A 23,203-nucleotide genomic window follows, 5' to 3' on the forward strand; every position below is an offset into this window, starting at 1 on the left:
CATTGTATGACATCACTTCATAAGGACCCCAAACATCTGAATGAACCAAAGAAAAAGGACTCGACACACGGTTATCAACCCTAGGATTAAAGGGAACACGATGATGTTTCCCCAATTGACATGACTCACAATCTAAAACAGAAAGTTGACTCAACGAAGGAACCAAAGACTTCAAAACTTTCAGCGAATGATGGCTAAATCGACAATGCCACTGGAGAGGAGAGAGAGATGACTGGATAGCTGTTAATGTTCTTCCACCACCGTCAAGATAATACAATCCACCAGCTTCATGCCCTCCACCAATCTTCATCCCTGTCTTGAGATCCTGAAAAACACATGAAGAAGGGTAAAAAGTAATAGAGCAATTGAGTGACTTGGTCAACTTACTAACAAGCATAAGGTTAAACAGAAATTTAGGGACATACAAAACTGAGGATAAAGGTAAGGGGGTCATGTTAACACTGCCAACACCACAAATGGAGGATGTGAAACCATTAGCAAGTATAATAGATTGTGATGTTGAGTAATGAGAGAGGGAAGAAAACACACTTGGAGTTCCAGTCATGTGATCAGAGGCTTCAGAGTCAATAATCTAGGGATTGGGTGTGGATGCTAGACAAGCCATACTTGAGTGTGCGAGAGTAGCCGTGTTCTGCTGAGATGTGGCCTGGACAAACCTCTCATACTCATCACGGGGGACACTCATCATCTCCTTACTGGGAACATCTGTGGATGTAGAAAGCATCTAATCGACTGAACGACTTTCCTATCTGAAGTGCTGTCACTAGTCATGGCATGATTGGCCCAAGTTGAGGGTGGACCATGCAAGTCATAGCAATAAGTAATGGTATGTCCATCCATACCACAATGAGTATGCCTCCTCGGACCCGAACTATGTCCTCTGCCACGGGCTCCCCCTGAATCTATACCTCCAGTATGACCACCACCACGGTTATATGTAGGTCCACCACCACCACTCCGGCCATATACCGGACCACTGCTACTACTACGGCCAGACTGAGCTCCCCGAGCTCCACCTCTAACATCACGACCCCTCGATACTACAAAGGCTGATCTATCGGAAACATTAGATTTCTTAGTAGATCCAATGGAAATCCTCCGAAAATCGAGTCACATCAAGCTGTTCTCTCTGTTGCTGAATTTTGACATTAGAAGTTAGGGGGTGATAAACATTCAACTCATTACGAATGTTTCTCATACTAGCATAGTACTCCTCAAGACTCTGATTGCCCTGTTGCAGATTAAAGTATTCCTAATACAGCCAAGGATTAAAGTATCGGTATCGAGTATCGTATCGGACAACTTGGATACGGATACGGATACGAATACGCTTCGGAAACGCATGGATACAGATGAAACATATGAAAAACTTGGATAAACTAGGAAAACACATGTAAATTTCATAAATACACTAATAACACCAAATTTATGGTCAAACAGTCATTAATAATGTATAAATATATAAGAAAGTGTACATAAAAATATATCATACAATGCATTAATTAAGAGTGCAAGATGGACTTGTTATATTTATCGTAATTATGATATCAATTATTTTCTATTTTATTATTTTTACATTTTGACATTAACAAAAAAGTTAACCAAATATTAAATTCTCATTTAATAATTTATAAAAATATATAATTTTAACTTAAAATATATAAAGTTGGTCAAAATTTCTAAGATATATATCATATGCAAATTCATATTTTTTAATATTTTGCAAACAAATTTTTATTTTTTGTAAATAATAAATAAGTTGTCATTTAATGTAAATTAAATTATTAATTATTAATTATAATAATATATAAAATTTGTAAGATATATATCATGTGCAAATTTATAAATTTTAAGTAGTAAGGTAATTATTCTACTATTAATATTTTCTTTGTATAAATTTCTTGAGATTAAAATCATCTTTTGATATAAATACTTTTTTTTGTACTTTTAATGTAAATGTAGAATTAATATATTATTTATTCCATTTGTTTATAAAATATTAATTTTAAATATTATTTATTTTAATTTTTAATTGGGGTTGTTAAACATAAATATTGATTATTTATTTGGATAGGCGTTAATAAAATTTTGTTTTTTTGTTAAATATCACAAAGCATGGCATGGCCATGTGGTTTGACGAAGTGCTTAAGGCTCTCGTGCGGTCATGCCATGCGTGCAGTGTTCCTTGTTCGAATCACTCTATTAGCTTAGAGTTTAAGTTTTTAATCAAAGACGCTGCGTATCGGTCGGTAACGGTGCGTATCGACCGATACAATGCGTTACTGGTCGATACACACTCGTATCGGTCTGATACACGTGATTGCAAGATACGTTTCCATTCGTAACGTATCTTGTATCGCTCTAATCCGATACCAATATGATACGCCCTGTATCGGACGTATCGTATCGATATTTAATTCCTTGGATACAGCTGATATACTCTAGTTGTATTGTCTTGGCTAGACTACAACTTCTTAGCATGGTCCCACACATCTTTGGCAGTGCATCCTCTTGTTCCTAGTCATCATACTCATGAGAATCAGTGGAGGGTTTTTCTTCTCTTATGTGTTTCACCTTCTTCTTTGCCTTAAGAAAAACTTCTATAGATTTAGTCCAAGGTACATAATTCTCTCCATTTAGTTTAATGGAGGTCATTTGAACATTCGGGTAATTAGTAGGGACCATCACATTAGACTTGCTATCGCTACTGTCTCCCATTGCTGAATTCTGTTATTGCTGAATTCGACACACTGCACACTAGACCACACCACACACTAATCACACTGGTTTCAACACTTGTTATTGCTGAAGATTCCACTCTTTACACCACAAGCCCTACCCGACTACCTGAAATCTCACCACACTATATGCGGACCACTCCCCCTTCGAATCACATTGAAAACAGCATAAACCCTAGCACACTACAGTCTGAATACCCACCATACAATCTGAAACATATGTATTATTTGATTCACAACAAAAAAATTGCACATAAATCTCTTACCTCATCACCCAAAAATCAGACTACACAAAAATTAGACCACACAAGACACCCATTGCACCACACAAATCAGCCCTCTTCTCTTCATCGATTAGGGGAAGGCTTCTTAGAAACCACAACAACCGACCACGAACATCACAACTGGAGGCATAGAAACCTCTAAGCGAAGAGGGCAACCACTCCTTTTCAGCCCTTTCCCTTATCTCCAACCGATGACAAAGAAACCAAGAGAAAACCCTAGACTGGGTGCACAGAAAACAGAAATCTGGGCAGATCCGAGTTGCTTAGTTGAGCTCTGATACCATATTATAATTCGGCCTGCCTTTGAGTTCTGTTAGTCTGATAACAGCTAAGAAGAGAGGAGAAGAAAGAAGAAAGAAAGAGAGAGAGAGAAAGGAGAAGAAAGAAGAAAGAAAGAGAGAGAGAAAGGAGAAGAAAAGTCTGATTCGAATGAGAGAAAAATTACCTCTCCCATTCGGCCAGATATGTTTTATATTACTAACATAATGGAAAAGACACATGTGCCCCTACTTAAGTGAGGGACACTAGTTCTAACATAATATTACACATCAGCAAATGAGATACCCCTACATACTCGACACTAACAATTAGAAGAGGTAACAACTCGTGCCTCTTCATGGGTTTCCTGAATTGCCTTAATTTCTGGATTAATAAATTATTTTTATTCATAAAAAAAAGTGAAGAAAAGATAAGGGGAAAGAAAGTGGTTTGCCACTTTGCCCCCTAGACACCCCACCCCCTTTTCGATGCAGCCCAATTTTATTAAAAATAACGAAAAAAATGAGATCTCCCTTCCTCTTCATCCTCATCCTAACCCCCCTCCTCTTAAGGAGGCTTACACCTCTTGCGTTTTGAATTACGTCTCACACCTCTAGGTATTGGAATGCCTCATGTCACGCCTCCGCGTTTTAAAACATTGCTCTTAACTCATATATTGTAGGAGGAATCTTACAACTTTAAGAGGAAAATGGGTGTTCGTTTCCTCTTATCTTTTATTTCTTAAAGAGGAATCTTACAACTTTTTGGTTTTTTTAATGAATAGTCTTACAACTTTTTGTTTTCCAATGATATCCTCAAAACACAAACAAAAATTCTCATATATGGGGTTAAAATGGATATTTGACAATTTTTGGAATTCAAAATTTAGAATTCAAAATTCTGAACACCATTCTCTGCATTTAGAGTTCAGAGGAAAGAAAGGTTCACCAATACCAATATACCTCTTAATGTAATTATTACACTTTCAGATGTCATATGTCAGAGCAAACGAACATGCCCTTAGTTTCAGTTGATTAGAGGAACCATGGTTTTTAAAACCGACCCGGTGACTGATCCAGTCAAGGGTCCAGTTACCGGGTCGAACGGTCCGACTGTTCGAATCGAACACTTGGCCCATTCTGAAAGAAAAATAAAAAAATAAAAAAAGGTCAAAACGGTTCGAATGGTTAACCGCTCAGTTCAGCGGTTCACTGACCAAAATCAACGGTTTTGGGGGGAATCCGGGTTTTGGGGAAAACGGAACCAGTCACTTGACTGGTTCCTGGTTTTTCCGGTCCAATCGTCCGGTCCGGTCCAGTTTTGAAAAGCATGGAAGGAACATTGGAATGGATTATTAGGGAGAACTTTGTCTAGGATTACCTTTAACCATTGGCTGATCTGTGTTTTTCAACAAGGAGTTGTTGGTGGCACTTTAATTTTGCATACATTTGGTAGCCGATGGTTTTTCTTTCTTGCTTGTGGGTGAATAGGTGATTACTTAGCACCTTTCTTGTATTACCTTTCTCTTTTAATAATAAATTTTCTTTTTTATTTTATAATAAAAAAACTGGTTTGCATCATGATAAGTTGGGAACAATGAATGCCATGCTTATGCCTTTATTTTCAATTGATGTTTGTGTTGACACAAGTAAAGCTTGATTTTGCTGTTGCCTATATAGAAGAGTGGGCAAACATCTTATCCTGCTCTTGCCTGGTGAAGAAGATAGTGCCAAAGTTTAAAATATCGGTGTTGGTAGAAATGTCGATCATCCAAATATAAGAAACATGTTGGAAATGTCAGAAATATTGTATGGTAATACTGTAAAAATTATAAACATGGTGGAAGCATTGTAAAATATGCAAAATATGGAATGATAAAAGAAGCAATAGGGACACCTTTCAAATTATTATCTTGTTCCAAATCATTAAACAAAGCTAAGAAACTAAAGTGATAGACAAAAGAATACGTTCTGAAGTTGCCCTTTAAACCTTAAGATTCAAAGCTTCACAATAGAATGAGTTAAAGCAAAATTTAATCTCAGAAAATGTAAATGGTTGTAATATTTCAACCAGATAACCTTTTACACAATTAAAAACTAATATTTAACTTCATGTTTGAAATGGATATTGAGCTAGCTCAAAGTGGTAATCACGTATGTTAGGCAGACAATGACATTGTTACTCCACATATCTACAATGTTGTCACCAACTTATGTTATAGTACTATCTCTTGTACTCCACATAGTGCTGGTAGTGTTCATTGAGGAATATGCTGATTCTGGTAAAATTTCATGTCGCTGCCCATGGAAATGGAAATATGTCGTGGAAATATTAGGGAAGTTTGGAACATTTTAAACCATAGGTAGTGAACTCTCTTCCCATGGATCGGCTGTAAAGAGACATAATTTATCAGAGTTTTTTGGTAAGTAATAAAAATTTTATTAATAATCAATAAACAACAAAGTGTACACTGGAATCTTCTCAAGGAGAGGCGCATTCCTTCACAAATTTCTTTGTTTGTTAACTTGTAGTTGGTTGACACCCAAATTATGTGCAGCAGTGTCTTGCCTCTAATCTCTTTGTCCACCTTTCAGTATTTAAAACTGACATTAATTCCATGCAACAGGAGAATACACAAGAAGCTGCCCCATGCACTTGAGTTGTTGGAAGTCTCTGCATGCAAAGAATTTCCAAGGATCGGGCTGCGTCTCATGTTCCATGATGCACTTTGTCCCTTTACTTTTATATGCAAAGATGAGGTTTCTCCAATATATTAGTTGACTTTCCTAAAGCTAATCCTTAATTTTCTTTTTCTTTTTTGACTTTAAGTTGTTTATATTGTATCCATCCCATGAAACTTTTGAGGTTTTGAAGAATTGACCTGTTCATGCAGAACCAAGTTACCACTGGGAGCCCATATCTTCTTTATGCTGTAACGGTTTCAGGAATTGCTTATCTTTTCAAACTGAGAAACCTTCATGCTTATGCATCTTGCTCCCTTTTTCCTCGGAGTGAGCTTATAGAGTTCAACATACGGACCCATCAACAGTCTGAAACAATAACAGCCATAACAGCAATAATGGGTTGCCTAGTCATTGGGAGGAGTGATGGATCAGTTGGTTGTTTTCAACTTGGCATACTTGACCAAAGTGCCGCAGGTGCCTTCAATGTTCCATTTATATCTTCCTTTTATATACATGTAGCATATCTGATATTTGAGGGGACATTACTTGGTGCAATGGTAAAGTCTTGGGATAAAAGTTTTTTACTTTTTAGAATGTGAGTCTGAGACTGGGCAGCCACTTTGTGGAAAAGATTGCTAAAGGTTAGGTTTTTATCAGGTCCAGCCCTTCCAACGCCCTTTTATAGTAAAGGATAGTTGCATTAAAATAATAAAGAAGATATGAAAGGAGGTGATAAGGAATCACTGAAGAGAGAAAGAGACAATAGTACACCCTTTAACCCAACTGATGGGTTTAGGTTTTAGATTAAAACCCTATAGGGATTGAGATGAGTTTGGGTTTTAACCTTAGGGTACCTGATGTCTGAACCCAATTATATTTAACATGGTACCCGCCCTTGGTACCCAATTATAAACCTTTATATATATTTTAAATATATTCTATATATTTTGTAATAAATAATTTACATAGTAAGAAGGGTTAAAAGAGGATTCAAACTCTTCCCCTTCTTGAGTGTTGTTTGTTGATAATGAACCTAAGAACTTTTCATGTATTTTAATATTGAACTTGAAGTTTTTTTAATATGTTGAAGCTTGCTATGTACATTGGATGCTGAGTAGTGAGCATTTCTTTTTTTCTTTTTTTTTCCCCCGCTTTTAATGATTTTCTGGCACTCTCCAACCAGACCTGTTTATACCCACTTGATTAAATGATAGGAGGGTGAGACAGGTCATGTTGGGTTTAACCTCATTATAGGATAATTGAGTGAGGCAGATTATAATGGGATTAACAAGCTTGGGAAATTGGGAGGAACATTTAAGCTGGTATGGGATCATTGGTGCTTAGGCGGGTTCGAGAATGGGAAAGGGCAGTTTTTGTGGGTACCCTATCCATTGCTATCCCTAACTCTGCATGTATCTTTTTATCAACTTGAATGGCTTTGTCTAATATGATGTCCTCATCAAATTTATCTTGATCCCATTCTCTCTATCCTTCCTTCTCACACCCACCACCCATATTTTACCAAGAATCATTGTATAATGGCTTGTTTTGAAAGTTTTTGTTTTTATTAGCTTTGCCTCATTCAGCATTTTTTTTTTCTGGTCTCCCCAGAGCACAAAGTGTTTTCATTATCCTAATCTGTATCTAAGTAAGCCTTGTCATGATCACCATCTCCTTTTCTCTTCATCTTAGTGGAAATGTCCTATGTTCCCTAATTACTAGAGCAGACAACCGTGGTTTAATAAGAGGCTTTAGAATAGGCAGGGAGGGTGGTGGTATCCCACTTGCAATTCAGTGATGATACTATTATCCTTTGTGAAGATAGTGGGGTAGGGGGATTATGAATCTACAACTCCTTGTGAAGTGTTTTGAGGCTATTTTTGGTTTGAGAGTGAAGCTTGGGAAGAGCTGCTTAGTTGGTGTGAATTTGGACAGGATGGAGGTTGATTTGTATGATGATCTGTTATGATGCCCTTCCTCTAGTTGGTCTTTAAACTAACTTTGAGTCCCCATAAATAGAAACCTAAGATCTAATACCTTTTGGAATTTGAAAACCAATTGTGGATAAGTTCACAAAGAAGTTGGCCTCTTGGAAGAGGAATTACATCACCGTTGGAGACTTGGATGTAGAATTACCTTATAAAATCCACCTTTATAAGCATCCCTTTTTATTTATCAATTTCCAAAATTCCAGTCATGGTAGCGAAAAGGAAGGAAAGTATAATGAAATATATATTTTTTTTGTGGAATTTAGCTGTCCCCAAAAAGGACCTTTTGATCAATTGGGGTAATGTGTGTAAATGCAAATAAGACATGGGCTTGGATCTAGGTAATTTGATCCTCAGGAACTCATCTTTGTTTGGTAAGTCTTTGTGGTGGTTCCTCTTTGATAGACAAACTGTAATATGAGGTACTTAAAAGCACTCATGGTATTTCAGTTAATGGTTGTGATGAGTAACCACCTTGGAGGCCCCTTGGCTGGCCATTTCCTCTATCTCACCTTTGTTCCTACCATAGACAAGAATTGATGCATCATCTAGGGAAAAAGGAAAATTTTGGAGGACCTTTGGGTTGGGAAATCTTTATTTTATAGATAAATATTTCACACTTTGTTCTTTGTTCCACAACAAATACAACAAAATTTCTTACTGTGCTACTTTGTCAGTTGTTGGGATCTCTTGGGATTTGGGTTTGAGGTGGGGACTATGAAAATGTCTCATTTGTCTTGGACCATATTCCGTCTCTTGGGGGTGTTTCTTTCGACCATTTTGCTTTGGACCTGGAATCCTAATGACATCTTTTAGTTGCTTCTTTTTTCCATCAATCATTAAGATCCCTCTCTACCACTGGGCACCAAAAACTACTCTTCCTAGGGTTTGCTCCTAACGCAAGCCTCAGATAGGTCATGGGCCAGGAAGAAATGGAACACTTTAAGCATCTTGCAATAACCTCCACCTCACTAAGCTCTAAATTAACACCAGCTACACAACTCTTTCCAAGATTGATGCTCAAGTTTGACAACCTCTCAAAGCTTCTAACCAATTCCTTAAGATTTCTCACCTTCTCTAGATCACCTCCCTCACAGAAAATTAGTAAATCATCTACAAAATGGGGATGGGTGACTGGAATACCATCTCTGCCTATTCTCCACCCCTTAACTACGTCCTCCCTGTTAGCCTTTGAGATCATTACATCAGCTATTAAAGTGAAGAGGAAGGGTGAAAGAGGGCCCCCTTACCTAATACTTCTACATGTCACTAGGTTCCTACATGAAACAAACAACCCCAGTCATAGGATTACCTCTAGTATGAGAAAGTTCAACCATTTTGTGGATTCCAATTAGTTGAGAGAACCGTCTTTATTACAAGTAAAGTTTACCTGGTCCAACTTTCACGAATCACCCATCTGCTGCAAACTAGACAGATTTCTTTTTTCATTGGATTGGGAGGAGGGATGGATGGGTTTGGTGGTTAGAGCCGTACCCAGAACTACTTTGGATCACTGTCCAAGCAGGATTTCCCAAATAAGAGTGGGCGGAGGCCTGTGCCCCTTTAGGTTTGGAAACATGTGTCTCCTCCATCCTGATTTCAAATCAAAAGTGAGAGAATGATGGGGGGAGGAGAAGGGATTTTTGGGCATCTAGAGGAAAGAAAGGCTGGTATAGTACACAGAATTGAGGAGTTAGATGGTTTTGAAAGGGAAAGAGGTCTAAGAGTGGAAGAAAGAGCTAAAAGATGGAGCCTTAAACAAGATCTGGAAGAGATTCTTAAAAAGAGAGGAAATAAGCTGGAGACAAAAATCTAGATTTCGATGGTTAAAGGAAGGTGACGGAAATACAAGCTTTTTTTTGATCAGCAAATAACACTTTTATTAATAATAGAGAAATATTGAATTACAATAGTTAGGTTGCAGCACTGTGTTAACCCAATCTACAAGCACATACAAACAGTTACAGTTACCCAGTACAAGGTAGATCTATTTGCCCCCTGTTTTGCTAGGGTATCTGCCAACCCATTTGCAGTCCTTTTGGCCCAACCAAACTGAGAGTTGAACCTCCTTGCAAGTATGTCAATTTCTCTGTAGATAAATTTGAGCTTCCAGGGTGCTGAAGTGATGTGTTTAGCCCAAGAAATGACCAGTAGTGAGTCTCCTTTTATTTCTAAATCTTTTGTTCCAATCTACTCAGCCAGCTTTAAACCTTGAAGTAGAGCCAGAGATTCAGCCTGTATTGAGTCACCAATACCTAGATGATTTCTAATCACACCCCCTATACCTGCCCTTCCCGGGTTTTCAAAGGAACTCCCATCAAAGTTTAGTTTTAGTTTGTTCAGTGCAGGTGGCTTCCATTCTGCTCTCACAACTTCTTTGGGTACATCTGTTTGTGCTACTTCAGTCCAGTTTCTTAGAATGTTATTCGTGGAGAAGTTTTTGTTCGATGGTCATCACCCAACGTGCAGTTCTGATTTTTATGGCTTCAATGACTTCCTCCTTTGATTTACTTTTTTCAGAGAAGAGTCTTTGGTTTCTTTCCTCCCATATAGTCCATACCACAACAACTCTTGCTGCCTTCCATAAGCACTTTCCGCTTTTCTTTTGTTGCCTCAGGAAGGAGGGGCTGAATAGACTTATCACATCCTGTGGGGGAGCCCATCTGCATCCAAAGAGAGAACAAACAATTTCCCAAAAACAAGAAACAAAAGAGCAGGATAAGAGTAAGTGGGGTTGGGTTTCACCACAATCCTTACAAGTAGTGGTGGGCATTCAGTTTATTTGGTTAAAAACCGAACCGAATAAACCGAATTTTTAAAATATAAAACTGAACTGAAACCAAAACCGAATTTTTCGGTTAAAATCGAATTTTATTAATATTATACTAATACATACTATATATTATATATTAATATATTTGTGTATATTATAATATATGTATATGTTAACGTATTTTATATATTTTAATGTTTTATATAATATATATGATATACATATTATAATATATTATGTTTTACATATTAATAATATTTATTATAATATGTATATAACAAATTTTGGTTAATTCGGTTATTTCGGTTAACCGAGTTTCCAATCGTGAAAACCGAAACTGAAACCGAAATATTTTAAAGCCGAATTAACCAAACCGAAAAAACCGAAATTGGAAATTTCAATTTGTTTTTTCGGTTTTAACCGAACAATGCTCACCCCTACTTTACAAGGGACACACACGTGAGGAGAGAGGCACTTGCTTGGCCTTCTTTTATGGAGCACATCACAAGGAGTTTAGATCTGCGCCCCACAATGTCCCACAACACATCCCCGCTGTGCTTTAGTTACAATGGCAAAAGCTAGTGGTTACGACAAAAAACAAATTGAAGAATTGGGCAAGAATTTTAGAAGACGTAACAAAGAAACTAGGTTTCAAGTATACAACAGTTCTCACCTTTCAATGAGAGAAATGCCATTCTGGATGTAGGTAAGGCGAAGGTTGATGTTGGGACTGTTGTTACACAAGAGGGGACTGTGGCAATTAGGAAATGGTTGCCATCTTGCAACTCTTTAGAGATAAATGGTAATTGTTTCCTGTTGAACCTGTTGGGATTGCCTTTCAATCTTTGGTAGAGGAGCATACTTGAGCAGATAGTAACAACGATGGGAGGTACGTTGCTTTTGTTTAACAAACATGATCCGAGAACGATATGCCTGAAGATTTCTGGAGTCAAGCCAGACTGCTAGAGTTGATTCCGAGATCCTTCATGCTGTACGCCAGAGGTCTATGGAACAGAGTATGGGTGGCCTCGGAAGTGGAAGCGACACTCTGGTTGGGGAAGACAAAGGAGAATGATGACTTGGTCGAATGGGTTACAAATGGCGAGGCATGGGTGAATGAGTACAATGAAGTGAGCACTAATGTGGAAACAGGAAAGGTTGCATTGAGGATTTCAGATGAGGCGTTTCAAGTTCTAGACTTGATTGTAGGAAGAGAAAGGGGAACAAAGGAGGTTAATGAAGAAAGAGATTCGCATGGGGAAAGAGGATCACATGGGGAAGATACATCGAAAGGGGCTAAGCTTATGGGTGGGTGGGGTCCACTGCTTAAAGAGAAGAGATTTGAAAAGAATTTAGTTGAATTTGGCTGGTCCGCCAGCGGTTGAAAAGAGTCACACGTCGGGGTTTAGAAACTCACGTGACCACAATAGTAATCATTTGTTGCTTGGGCCTTTGATAAACTTGAGCGGTGGGGTCTATTCAAATACATTTGCCATCTCTCTTGGGTCCTCCCCATGTTTACAAGATAGGACCTACAATGGTTCAATGCATGCGGGATTAGATGATTCATTTACAGAAACTGTGGGATTGGCTAAGAAGCATGGCACAAGACCACCATCGACTACCTCTTAACTAGGTTCTTGACTAAAGACCTTGTCATGCCAAAAAGAAATGTTGAAGGAAGATCAAGGTTACAACGCCGAAGAGATTGGTGGCAGGAAGGAGATTCAGTTTAGGAGAAAGGTAGTTGGTGAGAAAAAGTTTCATGGGCTTACCAAACCAAAGTTTAAAAGGAGTGGAACAATAGGAAGGAGGATTTCAACCAAGGCCAAAGAAAGATGGGTTTGGGTGGTCGCTAGATATGACAAAAATGGTAGGAAGAGGATTGTAGGTGGAACTCAAGGGGTTTGTGGCGAACAAACTCCTCCCATGATTTGAGATGTAGGAAATCCTTTTCAGAAATTTAGGTATCTCGAAAGGATTCTTGGTTCTTCCAATCTCGAGGTTATAGTGCTGACACCCTTTGAGGTTGAGTGTGATCTTGGAGAACCAGGCTCGATGGGATTACAAGAAAAAGTCGGTGCCAAGGATCTAATAATTCACTCTAAGAAGGAAATTTTTAAATTTTTCGATGGGATTGAGGATGGTGATGGAGTGGTGGAAAGAGCTGAAGTGGAAGAAAACTGTGATAAGGAAGGAAATTTATCAAAGAGAAAGGTGCTTTCATGTGGATCCAAGAGCAGGGAGATGGTGCGGGTTACGGGGAAGGTAACGAGTGATGGAAAAGCAGAAGGGGCAGACAAAGAAGGAGTGTGGACTTCAATTCTAATCGGAAAGCAGGGGATGGAGCTAGGCAGGAGAAGACTTGTAACCGACCCAGGACAAATTAATTCAGAGAACCAAAAGGCAGAGTATGTACGGAAAACGAGAGGTTATAGAACGGACAACTTGTTCATTTAACCAAGGTTTTTCATCGTCTCAAGGAAGGATTGGTCGGGAGTGGTCCTTGTGGCAGATTTAAGAGAATTTACAAAAGGCAAACTCTAGACCTCAGAAATGTCTAATCAAAAGCAATGGTGCATATGGTTTAGAATGTGATGCAGGTAGTGAAACTCAAGGTACACAACAGAGACCAAAAGAAGAAAACCAAGGAAAAGATGGCGAAGTTTCAAAGACTGGGGACATGAATAGAGAGAGAAAGAGCAGAATAGATTCAAAAGAACCAAGAAGGCAAGGAATTATTACAAAATGGGAAGGTGAATATCAATATTTTGGTGGGGAGGGAGGTCGAGATTGGAAAGTCTCTCGGATTAGTCTTTTGGGGAGGGGAAGGCTTCGCGAAATTAGCATTTCAGAAGTTTGAAAAAAAGAAAAGAGAAGAGAAAAAGAATAAGGAAGAATACTTAGAAGATTTGAATTTTGATAGCAGGAAGGGGCAATTTGATCAAGTCTCCAAAGCTGATTTGGTTGAAAATTTATGGAATTTTCTTGATTTACAGCCTTGTAATGCAGAATCCTTTGTGATTGTATTTGGTGTGCCATCTAGACAACCATGGGTGTTAGGATGTAATCTTTTTCTTTTAATGAATTTTTTTCTTGATTCTTCAAAAAAAAAAAAAGATTGTAGGGGCTGAGCTCGTGGAAGTCTTTGAAGAATTTTTTGAAAGGGGCAAGTTCAATTCACGGGCAAATGCAACCTTTATAGCCTTGATCCCTAAGAAAGTAGATGCAATTCATCCAAGGGATTTTAGACCCATAAGCCTTGTGGGGAGCATGTACAAAATCACCTCTAAGGTTTTGGCTGAGAGGATCAAAAGAGTCCTTCCTTTTGATTTCTCTAAACCAAGGGGCCTTTGTTTTTGGGAGACAAATAATCGATCAAATTCTCATTGATAATGAATGTATAGATTTTAAAAAGAGGAGAAAGGAAAAATGTTTGGTCTGCAATGACAAGGGTTGTATTTCCTCTTGTCATTATTCCATACTAGTCAATGGAGTAGCTAGAGACTTTTTTCCAGATAGAAGGGGCCTTTGTTAAGGAGATCCTCTCTCCCCTTTCCTCTTTAGTCTAGTTGCAGATGTTTTGAGTGTTTTGATCTCAAGGGTTGATGTTACAAATCGGATAAAAGGTTGGAGAATTTGGAAGGAAAGAGGTGGTAGTGACACATTTACAATTTGCAGATGATATTGTTATATTTTATGAAGGGACAAGGGAAGAACTAACTCAACTACAAAGTCTAGTAACTCACTTTGAAAGGGTTTCTAACCTAGAGGTAAATTGGGGCAAGAACCGCGTAGTGGGATTAAATAGAGACAAAGAGGAAGTAGAAAATCTTGCTAGGTTATTGGGGTGTGAGGCAGGGGATTGGCCGATACTGCACTTGGGATTACCTTTGGGGGGAACCCAAATTCCAATAGCTTTTGGTATCAAGTAGTGGAAAGATTCACAAAAAGGCTGGCAGGGTGGAAAGAAATTACATCTCTTTAGGGGGAAGAAAAACACTAATAATGTCAACTTTGACTAACCAACCTCTCCTTCTGAGAGCTATTTTCCAAATATCCTTCCCTCTGCCCAAGTTCCTTGAATTCTGTACAAATTAGCGTCCAAATTCTCTCTACGTCCTCTCCCAAAAACTCAAGAAGTCTTGGATCATCCTTCTCACGCTTCTGGTTACCACCCTCAACCCCACCCTTGGATACCACATCTGCCCCTTGGTGCCACGTCCTTGCCCCTGACAGGTTTTGCAATGAATTGGTTACAGTTAAAGTTCCAGTGTCGTCTAATCTAATTACCAAAGGATCTTGTCCCAGTTCCCTCCCTTCTGCTTCTGGCCTATCTTCACAGACCACTGGAAAGTCCTGTCTCCTTGTACTAGCCTCATTTCTGAACTGAGAGGTTGTAACAGCTCTCTTGAAGAAGGGGGGTGTAATAACCTCCCCATCAAAGCTTCCTTCTTCTAGAAAAAGTATTTCTGTGTGGAAGCTCTCTTTCTGTAGCACATCCATCTTTTCCTGCAAGTCAACATTCCCAAGCTTACTGTATCGATGGAATCTGAATCATCACTACCCTCTTCACTGGACCATTCACCTTTTAGATGCTCAAGATCTTGACATTTTAAGCACCTGGGGATTCTTCTCTGATGAGAATAGCTTCACATTCTTGGCTGGAATCCATTGCAAGGAGCTACTTGAGGGCGAACTTGCACCCAGAGCGTGTAACAGAGAGGAGCTCAAAGAGGATGAAGATAGACGGGTCTTACCATCTATTGGAGCTGCCCCCCTTTGACCACATGTGCTCTAAGTGGGTCACTTGTTGTGCCTTTAGAGCCAATATACATGTGACTTTTAGTTGAGTCACAAGTCTCAGATTGGGCCACAATGAATCCTTTAGCACTTGGCCCATGGTTTCTGTCTGTATTGGGCCCAGCTTGTCTTAGTGGTCCACTCAAAATCACCTGCGCTGGCATGTGATCCTTTAAAGTGTTACACCCGACCTCAATAAGACTGGTTCAGACCCCCTTTGCTTGGTTCTATATGGTTTAAACATTTCGTCCCCTTCTTTCACTGATTTTGAAAGAGTTCTTACCACCTTTTGCTACTTGAGCTTTAGACCTGTTGCCCTCTAGTCTGATACCTTGTTCTCCACGTTTTTGACCTTACACTTGCCTCAACTCTTTTGTGTACTCCAGTCTTACTCTTATTACTGAAAGTTCTATCAACGTTTGAACGTAATTCAGTCCCCCCCTCCCCCAGAAAACTCCAACAAGGCTCCCTCCACACAAGTGAGCAATTGATTCAGCAACATTCTGCTTACTCAAGTGAAAAGGCAAGCCTAGAACACATACCATGACCATCACCCCATCTTTAGTAAAAAATTCTTTAGAGTTAGACATTGGACTCCACTTAAAGATTGTAGTCTCATCATTTTCATGAAAGTCGGATTGAAGACTGACCGCTGAAAGTTCTAATCGATCTTCAATCAGATCAAGAATAGCTTTAGCTAGGGGTGAGCATTCGGTTTCGGTTAAAAACCGAACCGAGTAATCCGAATTTTCAAAAACCGATATACCTATTTGGGAAACTGAACCGAAACCGAACTTTGCAAAAACCGAACAAATTGAATCGAAATTTTTTTGGGTTATTTCGGTTGATTTGGTTAAAACCGAATCTGCTTGCTACTCCCGATCTTTCCTTTGCATTTGTGCAAGTGCATCTGAAATTTACACCACAAAGTTTAAGCAAAGCACTTAATAACTGAAGAATCCAGTGGCTAAAAATTTCCACAGTCCAGATTCGGTGGCTAACAAAAATACCAGGAAGAACTGAAGATTAAAAGGGAAAATGGAAAAAATACTTGTACTTTGAGATTCCAATGGCTAAGAAAAAAACAGGGAGGGAACTAAAAAGAACCGGAAAAATAAAGATCAAAGAAGACTCGCCGGACTCTATCACTTGCTGCTGGAAAAGTTAGTTTGTTGGATGCTGGACCTTGGAGTAGTGGAACTGGAACTCGTAGTTTGTTGCTACTTTGCTCGTCGACCGCTGCAAGGGACTTAGGGCTTTAGTCTTACTCTTTAGAGGTTAGAGGAAGATGAAGGTCGATGGTCACATACTATTGGGTTTTGGCCTAAGGCTAATAACCTTTGGGCTTTTCACTATATCTGTATATTTACCAAGTTATCCCTAAAAGTTCAGTTTTTGGGTTTTGACCAACGGCTAATAACCTTTGGGTTTTCATTATATCTGCATGTTTACCAATTTACTCTCTAAAAGTTTGTTTGTTTGTTTTGTTTGTTTTTTTTTTTTTTCCGGTTAACCGAACTACTAAATCTCACAACCGAAACCGAAAACCGAAGTTTGATAAACCGATTTTTAAAACCAAAACCGAACCGATTTTTTGAAATAACCGAACTGAAAACACCAAAACCGAAAATTCTGTTCGGTTATTCGGTTTCAACTGAATTATGCTCACCCCTAGCTTTAGCAGGTCTGCAATTCTCCTGTAGTCACTTAAACATGATTTTTGGCTTGGATTACATATTTGTTTTCCCATTCTTCTCTCCTGGTGTAGCCAGTCATCCTGCTCTGCCCATTACTTTTCACCATGGCCACAAACTCTTGCTCCAGGTCTTCGTCTTTACTGGATTTTTTGTTAAGTTTTTCTGCCTCCTTCGAGGTCTCAACATTTGCTGTTAGCAGGCATTGGGGGAACTCGTTCATCAGTCTGGCAACTTCCTTCCTCCAAGTCCCTGTCTTCCTTCGAGAAAGCAGACTAGCTGTTTTCTGCCTTTCCCGAAGAATTCAAGTAAAGCTAGATAACCTCTTTTGTTGTTCCTCCTAGTCTCCTACATTCTAATACGTATCTCTTTCCGTCTCCAGTACTCAGTTCCTTCCAGTTCCTTTGCTTACCTTTGGAGCTTGCTTCCATCACAAAGTCCCTAAACCATTTGATCACTTTTATACCTTGCAGCAACAATGTATAGCCTTCTTTACTTCCCTGATTTTCAGACTCAGCACTCCCTTGATTCTCAGTTCTTCAAACAGAAAGTCCTTGGCTTCAAAATTCAAAGCTCTCCTCCATTGCCCTGCAGCCACAAACCCCTCCATCTCCTGAACTTTCTGAAATCTTACAAGTTATTACTAAGATTTAACTTCGCATTTGAAAAGAATTTCGAGGTTGCTTGTAATCATGTCTATTAGGTGGGCAAGAGCACTACTACACATATCTAAACTATTGTCACCAATTTATGCTATAATCGTATCTCTTGTAGTTCACAATCCACATAGAATCAGTAGCTTTCATTGGGTAATATGTCAATTCCAAATTTCCAATAATATTTCGAGCTGGTTCAAAGTGGTAATCATGTTCATTAGGTGCGAAACATCATTGCTACTCTACATCTAAACTACTGTCATCAACTTAAGTTATAATACCATCTCTTGTATCCACATAGCACCGGTAGCTTTCATCGAGGAATCTGTCGATTCCAGTAATATTGCATGTCGATAACCATGGAAATGGAAATATGTTGCAAAATGAAGGGATGAGAGATCCATCCCATGGACGCCCAAAGATTGCGGAATAAGGGGCAAATTTCAAAAATTTTTCTCTCCCTTCAACTGGGAATCGCATTCCCTATTTAGAAAATCATATTTTCAAGGATCATTCTTGAACCTTAAACTGAATCAGATCTGAACCAAAAGGAGTAGGAGAGAATTATACCTGATACGGAGAAGTAGTATCTCCCAACGAAGGTGTTCATGCCCAAGGAAGGATTCAAAAACTGCTCCCACTGAAGATGGTGCAGTGCAGGATGGAGCAGAATCAGTAGTGTTATTCTCCAAGAACTCTGTCCTTCGTAAGAATCAGCAGGATGGTACGTGAGCACAACTTTCTTTCAATCCTTTCTTAAAGAATTGATGTCAAGATCCAATCTTGACTTCTTCCACAACTGGAGATCGAACTGGCAAACAGGGCGGCAAGAACAGGGAGGCGGCAAGAGAGTATTCGTAGGGTGCAGAATTCTCTCTTCTTGATTTCAGCACTAAAGAAAATCTGATGATTTGTGTGTCTCCTAAAGGCTGCCGCCCCCTCCTTTTGTTAACCTAAAAGATCAGCTCCTAATCCAATTAGGAGCAGCTTATCCAAATATGAAAGACTTCTCTTTAGGTGATAGGGATAAACCTTTATCTTATCTGCAGTTTAGATTAACTTTCTCCTAATCTCATTAGGAGGTTTCCAAATCTGAATCACATTCAGATCTGGACTCTCTGAGTGGATAGGGTCAAGACCCCATCCTATCTGCTAATCCATCTCAGAATTCGCCCCTTTAAATAACTAAATGAATAGCCCAGTTCGAAATGGGCTTTAGGCCCATTAAGCTTATGTGCTCACTTAACCTTCCTAACTGCTGCCCAGTTGGGCTTCCTTGTATGGGCATGGGACCCAAGCATTGATCTACACATCAGCCACATGGGTTCGGCCCAACCTTTGTTACAAGGCCTGTCCGAATACACTGTTAAAGACGGTGCACCCCCTGAAACCCATCGAATGGGCTCTATGGGCCCAACACTTACCCTAAGTGGTCCCTGGGCCAAGCCACCTTGTAACACCCAGGGACTGTGGGCAGATGCAAGATTAGCCCATCAAGCATTATCCTCAATGGTCTTACACTTAACCTCTCAGCCCATAATGATCATACACTGCCCGACAAGAGAGGACCTCTCCCTCGGCTGCAAGGAACAGTGTTGCACTCTCCACTTATATGGATCCCGGGAATTAAAACCTTATTGCAAACATTTTAGAAACCATAATGTATATACTTTTATATCTCATATAAAATATATTTTGCAAAACAAATCTCAACGGTTGAAATCGGCTACCGACAGTCTTGGTTTCCATTAGTGAGAGTGCATCCCTGATCATTATCTTTGTCCGACAAAGGGGCTGATCCTGTCACTATGATCACCCACTTAGATGAATTCTCGGACTGTCCCAACATACCTAGGTTTTGGCCCCCGCTAAGGATCTCACTGATTGGTACATCAAAGACAGCCCGATCCGACACCTAGTGCAGTATCATAATCGAGTCTAGGGGTCGGGTGTAACTTTCCAGTTTTGCCCATCAATCTCCAAGGTCCAGGGCAATACTGGAAATCTGGTCCAGTTCATAGATTCAATTAATCCTACACTGTATGTGCCTAGGGTCTCACCCTGGCAGCTGAGACAGGCCACCCCAACCGACTTGGTGGCACCACAGTGTCAGCCTTGTCAGGATAGGTCTCCCCAGACCGACCCACTGGCTGTGAACATTCTAAAATAACACGAGTCTCATTAAGTGTCCAGTTTAAGGGTATTACACAGAAACATACCAAGGGAACATGAATCAAATATGCACTTTTATTCATTTACAATAAACTCATAAAGTACATCATTCTGATTGAAGCTAAGGGCATACAAAACTGTCTAACAACAGAAATATTATGGAATTTATGGATATTGTAAACCATGCATTTATTTATTTATTTTTGTATTTTGTATATCATTTCTCATATTGTTGTGATGGTTTTATATTCCATGTATGGCATATGCCATTGGTGTGCAGGTTTCATGCATGAATTGCGAGATGATGTTGGGATTGGTCGTTTGTGGGGTCTTATGGCTAGGTATTCTTTTTTCTAAATGTAATCTTGTATAAGAAAGTAGTTTAATTTTTGTTCTTTTACAGTAAACACTAAAAGTGTTTGAAAAACTATTGTAAAGGGGAAAAATAGTTTAATGTTCTATGGTTGAAATTATCAATTTCCTATAATTACGCTTCATATAGAAAAAAAGATGTGATAGAAGAGGTGGTGGTAGTAGGAATTACTTCAAGGCTTTTATCTTATTCATTGATATTTTTTCCAAATATATATGGATTTATTTGATGCGATCTCATGATGAAGTTCCAAAAATTGTAAAGCAATTCTATTGTTCTTACTCAGTTGGATATTTGTATTAGAATATTCCATTTTGATGATGCTAAGGATTATTTTGAGAAGTTTCTCTTCCTATTTTGAAAATTTTGGGGATGTTCCTCAAAGCTTATGTACCTATGCTCCACAAAATGGAGTGGTAGAGATGGAAAAACATCATATTGTTGAAAAGTTGCCAGAAATATTATGTTTGACTCCCATGTCCTTGCAAAGTTTTTGGGGGATACAGTATTTACAAGCACCTATGTAATCAATTATATGCCATCTAGAGTGTTGGGACTTTAGTCTCTTTCTAGTTTTCTTTTCCCTAATACTAACATTTTTTCTTCCTCTTTGTATCTTTGGGTGCACTCGTTATGTCCATATTCCTAGCTCTAAAAGGCACAAGTTTGAACCTAAGGCTTGGAAATGCATCTTCCTTGGTTATGCCTACACACAGAAGGGTTATTGTTGTTATGATCCTGTTAATGGTACCTGATTTGTTTCAATGGATGTCATTTTTGTAGAGTTAGTTTCTATAGCTTTCCTTCTAAGGTGAGCATTCCATTGAATTGTTTGATCTTGCTTTTCCCATTCATGCCCTTGTTGAATCTGTTGATGAGTCTTCTATTGTTCCTGTTGAGTCTTCTCTTGCTCCTCCTGTTGAGTCCTCATTTTCTCCTACCGCTTCTATTCCTGTTCCTCCACTTGTTAATCCTCCTACCTTTATTTCTGCCTCTGTCATACAGTGGTGGTACAAATGGTATAGGCACAATCATGAGCAAGTTGTTCCCACATCTTCAGTTGAGCTTCTTACACCTCCAGTCAATGAAGCAACATGCCCAAAATTCGTTCTTTAGCACCTATTGCTGAAGTAAAGGTAAAAGAAAGTGTACTGCTCACTGTATCTTTAAACACCTTTCATATAGTTTGCTTTCATCATCCTATTATTCCCCTAAACACGTTTCTTACGATGACAAATGCAATTTTTATTTTGTTCTGGTGTTGGCTATTTGGTATCTTGGGAGGGGTGGACTGGATTCAGATAAAAGCTTAGTTTGATGATGAGATAAACCGTTAAAATTACTACCTTCTTCTTTCAGTAATGCTTCTTATGCTTGAGAGTAATCCATTGAATTGCATCTAACACGTCTTTAGAGTTCCTTGTAATATTTATTGTAATCAAGCTTTGGTATTTCTTTAAATTAAAACTAAATATTGTACTTGAGCACTGCACTAATAGTGACAGTAAAAAACAGCGCACTAATTGTTGTCATGTTACCACACTGAAAGAAATAGCATGCAATTCCTAGAATTGAATGGAATATAAATCCATGCCATAAAAGTAAGTCCCATATATAGTGCCTGTAAGACATTGAATTCTCCCCTCTATTTTAATCTTATCACAACTTTAATTGGTTATCTTTTTTATTTGGATTATTATGCTGCTCATTTGTAAGGTCAAAGCAATGATCTTTTTAGCTTAATGCAATCAATTACTTTTTGCTATTTATTAAATTGTAGTATTACATGTATTTTGCACAACGTGTAGGGGTAGGACAGTTGGAGCTGTGCTGGATTTAGCAGTACTGGAGGTGCATGGAAACAAATTGATTTTTGTGCTTCATGTTGATGGGAACTTACGAGTGTGGGATCTTCTAAGTTACACTAGGATTCTGAGTTATACATTTAACATTCCAACGGTGACAGGCAACTTCTACCATCCTTGCTTAATTTTTGTTCGGATTTGTGTCTCTCTTACCCGCTTGCTGATTTAGGGGGATTTTGACAATGCGAGTAGTTTTGCTTTTAAAACGGAACCATTAACATTCTCGAACAATCCCTTAGTTTTTTTTTTTTTTTTTTTCTTTTTTCTTTTGGTATAACTTGCTGATTTAGATTCCATACTTTTGTTTCCTAACATTTATTTGGAAGTGAATCAATATTGAAGTTATCATGATTATGCTATTTTTTGGGACACTTAACTGTAGGGCCACCTGGTCATGGCTTTTCTTTCCCCATAGGTAACAACCTCTTTTAAAAAGAAAAGAGAAGAATACAGAAGAATGGGGGAAGGATGTAGGGACAAGAAAAAAAAAACCTTCCCTACCTGCACCTAAAAAAGGCTAAGAGACCTAATATATACACATTTGATCCATTTTAAATCTCCCTACAAAAGGATAAAAAAATCCTAACTCTCCATACCCTTGGGAAATAGAACAAACCCTCAGATTAGACTCAAAAGAAACTTGTGGGCATAAAAAAACCTTTCAGTCATTTATCAAAAAAAAAAAAAAACCTTTTCAGTCCATGAAATAGGTTCTTTCCTACAAAGAAGCCTTAAAAGCTAACATGGGCCTCCATAGGCTCAATGGCTAGGTTTAAATGGATTTGACCCATGGCCTAAGGATCCGAGTGTACCAATATTAGGCCCATATCCTATTGTAATAGTGGGCTCTTTGGCAAAACCACCAACTCTTACATAATGGAGCATGTGCAGGAG

The 23,203-nt window shown here is 38.7% G+C and overlaps 1 protein-coding gene across 1 annotated transcript in view; it reads left to right on the forward strand.

Annotated features, from left to right (window-relative positions):
- SAR1 (SUPPRESSOR OF AUXIN RESISTANCE1) overlaps positions 1–23,203 on the forward strand; it is a 105,193-nt gene that overhangs the window by 12,534 nt on the left and 69,456 nt on the right. The window contains exons 3-6 of the mRNA XM_010276784.3: positions 5,928–6,060; positions 6,195–6,459; positions 20,352–20,412; positions 22,253–22,410. Coding sequence (XP_010275086.1) covers positions 5,928–6,060; positions 6,195–6,459; positions 20,352–20,412; positions 22,253–22,410 — 617 coding nt within the window. The remainder of the gene's footprint in view (positions 1–5,927; positions 6,061–6,194; positions 6,460–20,351; positions 20,413–22,252; positions 22,411–23,203) is intronic.

Source organism: Nelumbo nucifera, chromosome 3, assembly GCF_055504915.1.
Source record: "Nelumbo nucifera cultivar China Antique chromosome 3, China Antique-T2T, whole genome shotgun sequence".
Taxonomy (NCBI): Eukaryota; Viridiplantae; Streptophyta; class Magnoliopsida; order Proteales; family Nelumbonaceae; genus Nelumbo; species Nelumbo nucifera.